Source organism: Elephantulus edwardii, unplaced genomic scaffold, assembly GCF_000299155.1.
Source record: "Elephantulus edwardii isolate Elephantulus edwardi_28Jun2011 unplaced genomic scaffold, EleEdw1.0 scaffold00389, whole genome shotgun sequence".
Lineage (NCBI taxonomy): Eukaryota > Metazoa > Chordata > Mammalia > Macroscelidea > Macroscelididae > Elephantulus > Elephantulus edwardii.
This window is the reverse complement of record NW_006400139.1, coordinates 82,844-93,292: the sequence shown is the minus strand read 5'-3', so window position 1 is coordinate 93,292 and position 10,449 is coordinate 82,844. Positions and strand designations below refer to the sequence as shown.

Here is a 10,449-nt window from a genome sequence, read left to right as displayed (position 1 = left end):
GTGTGTGTGTGTGTGTGTGTTGAAATTACATCAATTGTTATTAATGAGTACTGGTTAGCAGATGTTCTTGTTAGGCACCATTGAGTTGAATACAACTCATAGTGACCCAATGAACAACAGATCTTTGTCTTTTCCTGTACCATGTTCAAAATCTCTGACACATTCTAGCCCATCGCTGCAGTCACTGTGTCAATCCATCTTATCGAGGGTCATCTTCTCCTTGCTGACCCTCCATCTTTCCAAGAATAATGCCCTTTTCCGAGGATTAGCCTTCCCTGGCAAGATATCCAAAGTATTTGAGATGAAGTTTTATTGTCTTTGCTTCCAAGAAGCACTTTGGCTGTACATTTCTCTAAGATGTATTTGTTCCTTTAACAACCTGTGGATATTCAGTACTTTTCTCCAACACTAAAGTTCAAAGACACAATTCTTCTGTAATATTTATCCACTTTCCTGCTCTCAGATGCATAGCTGAAAAGACAATGGTGTAAATCAGGCACAACTTAGTTCACAAACTTACATCATTGCTCTTCAATAAATTGCAGAGGTCCCGACTATAGAATTTTCTAATGCAATACATTTTCTGATCTTCGGACTGCTGGTACCAAGTGTATTTATTGTGAATCCAACTAAGATTAAATTGTTGACAGTTTTAAGTTTCTCTTCATCTAGCATGATATTGTCTATTGGTCCAGGGTAAGGGTTTTTGTTTTCTTGATGTTGACATTTATATTGACAGCTGTGATATCTTTATGAGATGCAATCCATATTGACCTTCTGCAGCAAGTGCTTCAAGCCCTCTTCATTTTCAGTAAGCAAGGTTGTGTTGTTCACATAATGAAGGTAGTTGATTAGTCTTCCTCCAATCCTAATGCCATATTCTTCCTCATAGTGTCTAGCTTCTGAATTTGTTTAGCATAAAGATTTTATAAGTATGGAGAAAGGATACAACTTGGACACACATTTTCCAATTTTAAATCATAAAGTGTTCCCTTGTTCAGTTTGCACAAATACCTCTTGGACTAGATATAGATTTCATATAAGCATAAGTAAGTGTTTTGGGATTCCCACTCTTCTCAATGTTAGCCATAACTTGTTATAATTCACAGAGTCAAATGCCTTTGCATAGTCAACAAAACACCAATCGATATTATTTTAGTATTCTTTGCTTTCCATCAGGTTCTATCTGACATCAGCAATGACATCCCTGATACCACAACATCTTCTCAATCTAGCTTGTATATAGGACAGTTCTTTTTCTACTTACTGTTCTGATCATTTTTAAAGAATTGTCGGCTGTATTTTGCTTGCATGTGATATCAGACAATACTCTAAAAAAGCTGTTGTGTATAAATGTGTATGTATATGTGTGTGTATAATTGTGCTAAGTTGGCATAGAGCTCTACTTTCTAATCTTTAATTATTGTTTTGCTTTATAGCTTTTCAGATATTTTTAGTGTCATTAAGTTGGCTTCAATTCCTAGGCACCCTATGTGCAACAGAATCAAAACCTGTTTGATTTTGTAACATCCCCACTATCTCCTTTCTGCTGGAGGTCTAAAAGGGCTAGAGAAGGGACTTGTTCGAGAATTAGCAAAGAATGACTGATTCATAACCAGTCTATGTGACAACCGAACGTCATGACAAATCCACGGGGACCATTGAGCAGCAAGAAAAACTGATACAACCTAGAAGTTAAGATCGGGGACTTGAGTTGCTATTTCATCTCATTGAGCCAAATATGGCAATCTTAACAAGAAGAAGTACAATTTTCTGCTGACAAAACATTGCAAAAACTTGACACCTGATTAATAAGGGGAAGTGGTAAATGTGATATGTAATAGGATGACCAGGGATTTTTTCCTCAAAGGAAAAAAAGAAGGATGGCAATGGGTTGGCAGAAGAAGCTCTGCATCTTTTTGTGTTGTTGTGTGCCATTGAGTTGACTCTGACTCATAGTGACCATATGTACAACAGCTTTGAATACTACCCTATCTTGAATCAATTTCACTCTGACACACCTAATCCCATTACCCCATCATTAGATCAATTCATCTCATCCAGGATCTTCCTCTCTAGTGTTATCCCTCCACCATCTTTTCAAATAGATGTCCTTCTCCAAGGACTGGTATCTCCTTGCAACATGCCCAAAGTATGTCAGAGTCTCCAAATCTTTGCCTCTAAGGAGCAGCCTGGTTTCACCCTCTCCAGAATGGTCCTGTTTGTTCCCTCAGCAGTTCGTGGTATATTCAATACTCTTCACCAGCACCACAGCTCAAAGGCATCGATTCTTTTTCTATCATACTTAGTCATTGTCCAGCTCTCTGGTGCATCGCAAGTAATTGTGAAGACCATAGCCTGGGTCAGGCGCATCTTAGTCTCTAGACTGCCACACAGTCATGACTTCCCTGAAGCAAAGTTGAGTGATTAAAAGGTAAAACTTGCTAACATAATTCCCCAATCAAAACAATGACATTCTTTATTCTTGTTCTCAGAATCTAATGAAAAAAGAATCCAACAGGTCTACCATTCCTCAGTTCCATTCTAAGTTGTTGAGAAAATGACTTAAGATTAATTAGCATATTGGCACTTATAACAGTACCTTGTATTTATTCTAGTTCGTTTTTCAACTCCTATAAGATTATTACACCACTAGTATAATACTTTTCAGAACCCCTCTAAGTATACTTTAAAATGAAATTAAGATTTATGTCACAATAAATTCTCGCCAGAAATTATTCTTACCTGTCATTGTTGGTAAATTAGTATGGGTCACCTAGGACAGATCAATGTATGTTATAGCCTGTGGATGAAACAATCAATATGCTGTTGTGTCTGACAGAGTCGGAAGCAACCCAGAGCTGACTCTCTAGTGGATGGGTTTTCAGAGACAGTTAATCGCACAGGAGGGAGGAGATTGCTCATCCTTCTCCTGATAAGCAACTGGTGGTTTTGAACTGCATACCTTTGGGATTGGAGTGCAGTTTCTTGTCTCTTGGCCACCAGAGCTCTCTACCAATCAGTATACATCAAGCTTTTGTTAATTTTTTAAATTTTATTATTTGTGTGTGTGTGCGTGTGTGTACTGTCAAATCGTATATGACTGGTACAGGAGGAGATTGTTCCTCCTTCTCCAGCAAAGCTTCTTGTGGATTTGAACCGCACTCCTCTGGGATTGCAGTGCAGCTTCTTGCCACTAAGCCACCAGAGCTCGCAAAGCCTTTGTTAATTTTTAAGGTCCAAATGAAATGCATTTTGATCTATATTAGCCTAATAAGAATGCATGTTTAATGCAACAGTATTTCGTTGACTTGACCTACAAAGCTAGTTTTTCTCCACTGGGCACTGACTGCTTGATTTAAGCTGCTTACTGCAGTCAGTAAATACAACTGAGAAGAAGTGGGGGTCAGGAAAATCAGGTTATTTACAAGAAGTTTAGTAATAGAGTAGCATGAATGGAAATTAATTGAAGGCATTACATAATAAGCACTGGAGTGTTCGTTCGGATCATGGCTGGCACTGTAACTCATCTCTGTGTGTTAGTTTTTTTATATATATCAGTCCTTTGATACTGCAGATCATGTGAGAGAAACTGTGTTACCAAATATTATAAGGTTGAAATTTAGATATTCTGTACTAATGATACTGGTTCATTTCTGATTTCTTTAGTTCTTATAGTCACTTAATTCCATTATTCATTCTACTGCAGCTTAATTACAACGTAAAGGTTTCCAAACCATTTATTTATTACACCTCCCTAGCAGACTTCTTGCAATAAGAAAAGGGCGGGAAAATAGATTATGGGAACACAAATGTTATTCATTCAATATCTATCAAATCGTGCCTACTGAGTAATGTACTGATTATAGATTCTGCATACAACTTGAAAAATCCATTCATGCATAAATAATTGATGATACTCAATAGAATTAATAACCTGTAGTCACAGAGAAGGTAATTTTTCCTTGCTAAAATCTTATTTCACGTGAAATCAAAGTCAAGAAACAAGGACATAGAAAATTCAACCAAAGAAATAATGCTCAACTATACTAAGTGCCGTAAGATCAGAGTACCTACAAATTAACAGCTTTTTTTAACCAGAATGTCAATGACTATGCGTAGCACATATGAATGACATTGTATAATTTTAAACAAGCACGTTGCATATGTATGGAATAAAACATGATGAAACTTGAGTCCATCCTTAATGTCCATTTGTGGGTAAAACATCATCATTGTATTAAAAGGAAACCTGTGGTATTTATAAGAGTGTTCCTTGGAAAACTGTTAGGTAACAATGGAGCACAACAGTTCTGTCGCGGTCTTACTGTCCCAAGCTTGCCTTCGTGATCGCTTTATTGACTGCCTCTTTCACGTCCTTGTTCCTCAGACTGTAGATCATGGGATTCAGCATGGGAATCACTGTGGTGTAAAACACAGCCACCATTTTTCCCTGCTCCACGGACTCTTCAGTGGGACGTCTGAGATACATAAATATCAAGGTCCCGTAGAACATGGTGACAGCTGTCAAATGGGACCCACAAGTGGAGAAGGCTTTCTTCCTCCCATCCGCAGAGCGCATACGAAGCACAGCTACCACAATGAGGGTGTAGGAAACCAGGACTACCGAGAGGGAATAGGTGAAGTTAATTCCAGCGATGACAATCATTGTGTATTCTTTGATGTGGACGCCTCCGCAGGCAATCTTGATAAGAGGAGGATCTGCACAATAGAAATGATTGATCTCAAAGTTGCCACAGAAGTACAAGCCGTAGGTCCACAGCGTACATATGAGACTAACAGAGAATCCGTAGATATAAGGCACAGAGATGAGGCGAACACAGACAGTCCTGGACATTTTGCTGCCATAGAGCAAAGGGTTGCAGATAGCCATGTACCGATCAAAGGCCATCACCGCCAAGATATAGACCTCCACATGAACAAGGGCAATGAAAAAGTAACACTGCACCAAACACCCTACATACGAAATCGTTTTTACTTCTGCTAGTAAGTTTTCTAACATTTTGGGGGTTACGTTGGAAGAGAACCACACATCCACAAAAGACAAATGACTGAGGAAAAAATACATGGGACTCTGAAGCTGGGGACTGATGCTGATCAAAATAATCATACCAATGTTCCCTATCAAAGTGATGATATAAACTATTAGGAACACCACAAAAAAGAGAACCTGCAGCTCTTGGCGACTGGTCAACCCTAGAAGAATAAATTCTGTGACATCCGTGTAATTTGGCATCGCCTTGACATATCTGTATGGCTTGTGGAGAAAGACAAAATATGAAAAAAATGTTTAATTTTTTTATACTAGTTTATTTTTAAAATTAGAATACATTGTTCTTCAGACCAGATTCTTCCAACTTCCCTCAAAATTGTTTTATATTTGGAATGTTCATTTTCCAGTTATTTTAGAAAAGTAGACTAAGAAGGAATCAATCATTTATCAACCCCTCTAATTACTGTGTTACTAGATAAAACACGGTAAACTTTAGGTGATGTTGTATATTAACTTCAGTATCTCATTTTGATAGCTTCAATTTTCATAATATATTACACTTATCATTCATATTCAAATTTAATTCCAAAATAAATGTTTTCAAACCATATTTTTAGTCCTCTTCCCCAGCAGACTTTTTGCAAGAACTGAAAATATGCCTTAAGGAGGCATCTATATGATTAGAACCATTTTAGAAATTATACCTCTTAATATAAATAGTATTTGCATACATCACTGACTTACAAAGCAGCTTTTGTTAATAATTGCTTTCATTAATTCATTCTAAAAACATCAAAGCCAATCACAGGGTAGATGCATTTGTTAGTTTATTTCGAGGACTATTCATGGTGTTGGAAAGATTAGGAAAAACATGATACACTAGGTTCCTATTCTAACATCACTTCATTATTGTTTATAGAAATAAACTAAAAACAGACGAGATCTCTTAGGCAGCAGAGACAATTTTACATAAGTACATCATAATAAAAGAATAGGAAATAAGCTAAGCTGAGGGGAATGGGTGCAAATGGAGAAAGTAAAGGATATCTCTCTGAGGAGATTGACTTTCAAGCCAATACCTAATACTGGAAAAGGGATATGTAGAATCATGGACTAAAATTTGAGGGAACATTTCAAAGAGGAAGTATTAGTTTGCACAAGTCAAATGGAACACTGACAAATTATTTTATATATTGAAGATAATTTAACCTTGATGAGCATATACTGATTTACTTAGAAACAGGACAGATTTTAAAAGTTAAATTTTAGGAACTATTTCCTTATACTTAAAATGCTTACTCTGAAAATGCAATATAATATCTTGAAAATGAATTTAATGCATAACCTAATAAGTGCTAAGGTTTTGGTTTTGATTGAAGTTGGCTCTGTAACTCATCTGTGTATCAGTTCCTTTTATGCTAGTCACTTGAGAGCTGCTTATTGTGAAAGAGAGCTAAATTCTTGAATTTTCCCTTGTCAAAACCCTCTTACCTTTATACTACAAATTTATAATCTCCTAGTTAACATGACACTACTATATACTCAATTAGTAATAAAAAAATTAAACATTTAAATCCACGCAGTTGTTTTTGATGGTTGCCATTGGGTTGACTATGACTCATAGCAACCCTGTGAACAACAAATCTCAATCTTGTGCTATACTGTTCCATCTTTACAATCTCTGACACACTAGCACCGAATCCTTTCAGAAGCACCATAGAAGAAAAGTCTTGATAATGTGTTTTCAGAAGATCACAGCCATTGGAACCTCTACAGAAACTCTCATTGCTATTTGGGTGCAACCCACTCTTAGCTGATTTCCCAGCGAGTTTTCAGAGGCTGTAAATCACACAGGAAGAGATTATGCATCATTCTCCTATATGATGGATTCAAACTGCCAGAAGTTTAAAGGGTTAAAGACCAAACTGTCTTTTGGATTAGTGGCGCAACTCTCTGCAGACACCCCAGAGCTCCCTTTAGAGCACAGCTCTGCTCTGAAATATATGGATCGCCACATGTTGGAATGAACTTAAATTCAGCTATTTGTCTCTCTGTATTGGATGAGTTGAAGCATAACATGGTATATTGTATGAAAAAGCATCACACTATCTTTAAAATATCTATACTTCTAAAAGAAAAGGTCCAGTTTTCCAGACTATTGTCTGTTTCCGTCTTTGTGTAACATGTGTGTTTTTCCTCCTCTGCTCATTATCAATAGCCCCATGACCTTAGACTTCCTTATTCCCCTTAGTACACATTTAGCTATCTGTTTTTATCTTGTTGTATAATAGATACACAGAAATAGAAACAAATACAATGGATAAAACTTCTTGATCTTTATGGAAACTTCATGTAATACATTAAAACATCAATATTTTTTAAATTGCCTTTTTTCAATAAAAAGAACCAATTTCCTAAATCTCTTCTGAATTATTTGCATAAAGTATAGATTCTATTAGTTGTTCTATTTTACAAATGGGAAAACTTAAGCCCTTAAAGCTTAAGAGAAAGTCTCCCTGGGTAACATAGCTGCTATTAGGGAGGATTAAAATACAGCCCAATTAATTTGATTTTGATACTTAGACTTGTTATGTTGTTAGGTTGAATTTACTCGTAGCAATCCTATGAACAACAAATCTGAAACTGGCCCTCTTCTGAACCGTCTTCATAATTTTTGATGTTCTCAAACCCTGTTGAAGTCATTGTGTTGTCAGTCTGTCTTGTTGATGGACTCTACTCTCCTCTCCTTCTCTCAGCCTCCACCTCCCCAGGCATTGTACCTTTTTTCAAGGTTTGGCCTTCCTAACAACATGCCCAAAGTATGAGATGAAGGTTCATCACCCCTGCCTTTAAAAATGCCCCTTGAGCAGAGCTCTGGTGGCCTAGTGGCAAGAAGCTGCACTGCAATCCCAGAGATATGTGGTTCAAATCCACCAGAATCTCTGCCGGAGAAGGAGGGGCAGTCTTCTCCTGTACCTGTCAGATCTGATTGGACGGTACATACACACAAATAATAAAATTAAAACATAAAATAAGGTAGCCTCTTGGTTACCTTTCTTCCAAGACAGATTTTTTTTTGGTCATTTCTTAAGATATTTGGTTCTCATTCCTAACATCACAGTTCAAAGACGTTGATTCTTCCCTGTCAACTTTTTTTACTGTCCAGCCTGCGGGTACATGTAAAGTGATTAAAAGACCGTAGATTGGATCAGGTGCATCTTAGTGTTTAAACTGACTCTTTAGCACAGCACCTTGGAGAGATCCTGGACAGGAAATTTTCCCAGTTTTAATCACTTCACTGCTGTTAATAATGATTGTGGCATTAACCACTTGATAATGATGCTACTTTGATAACATATTATTATTTAAAATTTAACATTATTTCCCTTAAAGACTGGAAGCTCTAGTGGTAAGAAGTGAAGAAGCTACCCTGCAATCCAAAGGTACATGGTTCAAATCTACAGCTGTTCTGTGGGAGGAAAATGGGCAATCTTCTCCTGTGTTATTTACGGTCTATGAAAACCCAGTGGAGGGTGAGCTACAGGTTGGTTACAACTTGATGGCACACCACAATAACACAATCCTTAATGACAGAAGATAATTTTGCTATAGATACTTAAGCCTTGATGGACCATAACAGCTTTATAAAAGCTCCTGAAACAGGTCTAGACAACTGCTTACCACTAACAGTCTAAGGTGAGGTTGACCACAGTGGCCTAGGATCCGATGACCAAATGGTTCTGGGACAGAACAAATTAGACTTGTGTGTGAACAAATGATCAAAACTATTTAAAACATAGAATACCCACTTTAAAAAAAATCCTCATGTTTATGAACTTTTTAGGAAATTACCGTGAAAAATATAATCACTGGTGCAATCATTGCATTGATTCAAGATCTCCAAATTCATTAATAAATGTTTTAAAGTAACAAAATGGCAATCAATGTCTGTTTCAGCTAAAGAGCTGTCAACAAGTATTTAGTTAGTACTAGATTTTAGTAATTATGAAGAATGAAAGGATAAATGAGCAATAAGGAGTTTTTTAAAAAAATCCCTATAACAACATCAATTTATAAGTTGTCTATAGGTAGGTAAGTTTTGTCTATACTGTTGTTGTTATGAACATCGAGTCAGAACTGATCCATAGCTGACCCTCCAACAGGTTTTCAGAGACACAGGAGGAGGTTGTTCATCTTTCTCCCATGGAGAAGCTAGTGGACTTGAACTATGTGCCTTCAGGGAAGACAGTGCAGCTCTTTACCACTAGGCCACCAGTGCTCCCTTTTGTCTATACTATGAATCAAAATAAAACTTCCTCAATAATTTAATTTTATAAAGTCAAACTTTGCTGACAGGTAGAATCAAGCTTTACTTGTCGAACAGGTCTGAGAATGGATATTAATCTTCTCGTTGAATAGGGATAAGAAGAGTAATAACTGACTACATTAATTTGCAAAGGAAAGAGTCCAGAACTGGCAGACCTACCTTCAGCAGAAGCAAAAGGCAAAGAAATGAGTGCTGTCTCATCGTTTATAAAATACTCTCTCAAACATGGGGAGAATCTCCCTCAGGTAACACCCAGGTAATTACAAAAGGAATAATGATTAAAATGCTAGAAACATCTCATGGGTAAGAGAAAAGAAAGTATCTTAATTGGAAGGATAAAGCTACTAATTTGAGATGAAAATTCTTATATCATTATATTACCATCTGTCTTCCACTTTTTCTTGAATTCTGCCAATTTTTTATTACATTTGGTAACCATACATTTCAGGAAGATAGTTTTGCTGAAATAATGTGAGATATAGGTGAGGGACTATTTTCTGTCACATGATACACTTTCATAAGTATAATATTTCATGATAGCTGATCACACACATCTCACAGCTTTCATTGCTTTGTTTTCTCAATGGTCATGACCTTTTGCAAGCACATTTCCAAGTCTTTCTTCTGAGGTTATTTCCATGTAGCTTTGAACAACCAACCTTCTGTTTTGTGGCACAGCACTCAACCATTTACACCAACCAGCAGCTTATAGTGTTAGGTTTGATTGTTACTGTGTTTTTGGTTTTTTCCCATATTTCAGATACTTCAAAATTAAGGATCATTTGCCAACTCTGGTAAACATAAGTGAAAGTAGAGGTGATTGGAGGAATAATAGATTGCAGTAGAAGGAATTTCCCTCACTATATTCAGGTTTTTCTAAAAGGTACTAGATCCTGGATGTGGAAGTTAGATCTAATATCAATTCACTGCTTTACTATATTAACTATAAATAAGCCTTATAATACTGAGCCTCAAGGTATTTATCTGTAGAATGAGGAAGGTAATCTGAGAGAAAGTGCAGATAAATCCAAACTGTGCTTTGGAGACCATCCAGAACTTTGTAACTTATTTGTAATTTCATGTCTAAGCTATTTACAAGCATTATTTT

The 10,449-nt window shown here is 36.6% G+C and overlaps 1 protein-coding gene across 1 annotated transcript; it reads right to left on the bottom strand.

Annotated features, from left to right (window-relative positions):
- Positions 1-4,324: 4,324 nt before the first annotated feature.
- Positions 4,325-5,257, bottom strand: LOC102855342 (olfactory receptor 5M9-like). Its single transcript, XM_006902257.1, has one exon. The coding sequence runs from the start codon at positions 5,255-5,257 to the stop codon at positions 4,325-4,327; it is 933 nt and encodes a 310-aa protein (XP_006902319.1).
- Positions 5,258-10,449: the final 5,192 nt, after the last annotated feature.

Excerpts from the sequence above, each read along its gene's own strand:
- LOC102855342 (XM_006902257.1), bottom strand. The coding sequence starts at position 5,257 with ATGCCAAATTACACGGATGTCACAGAATTTATTCTTCTAGGGTTGACC.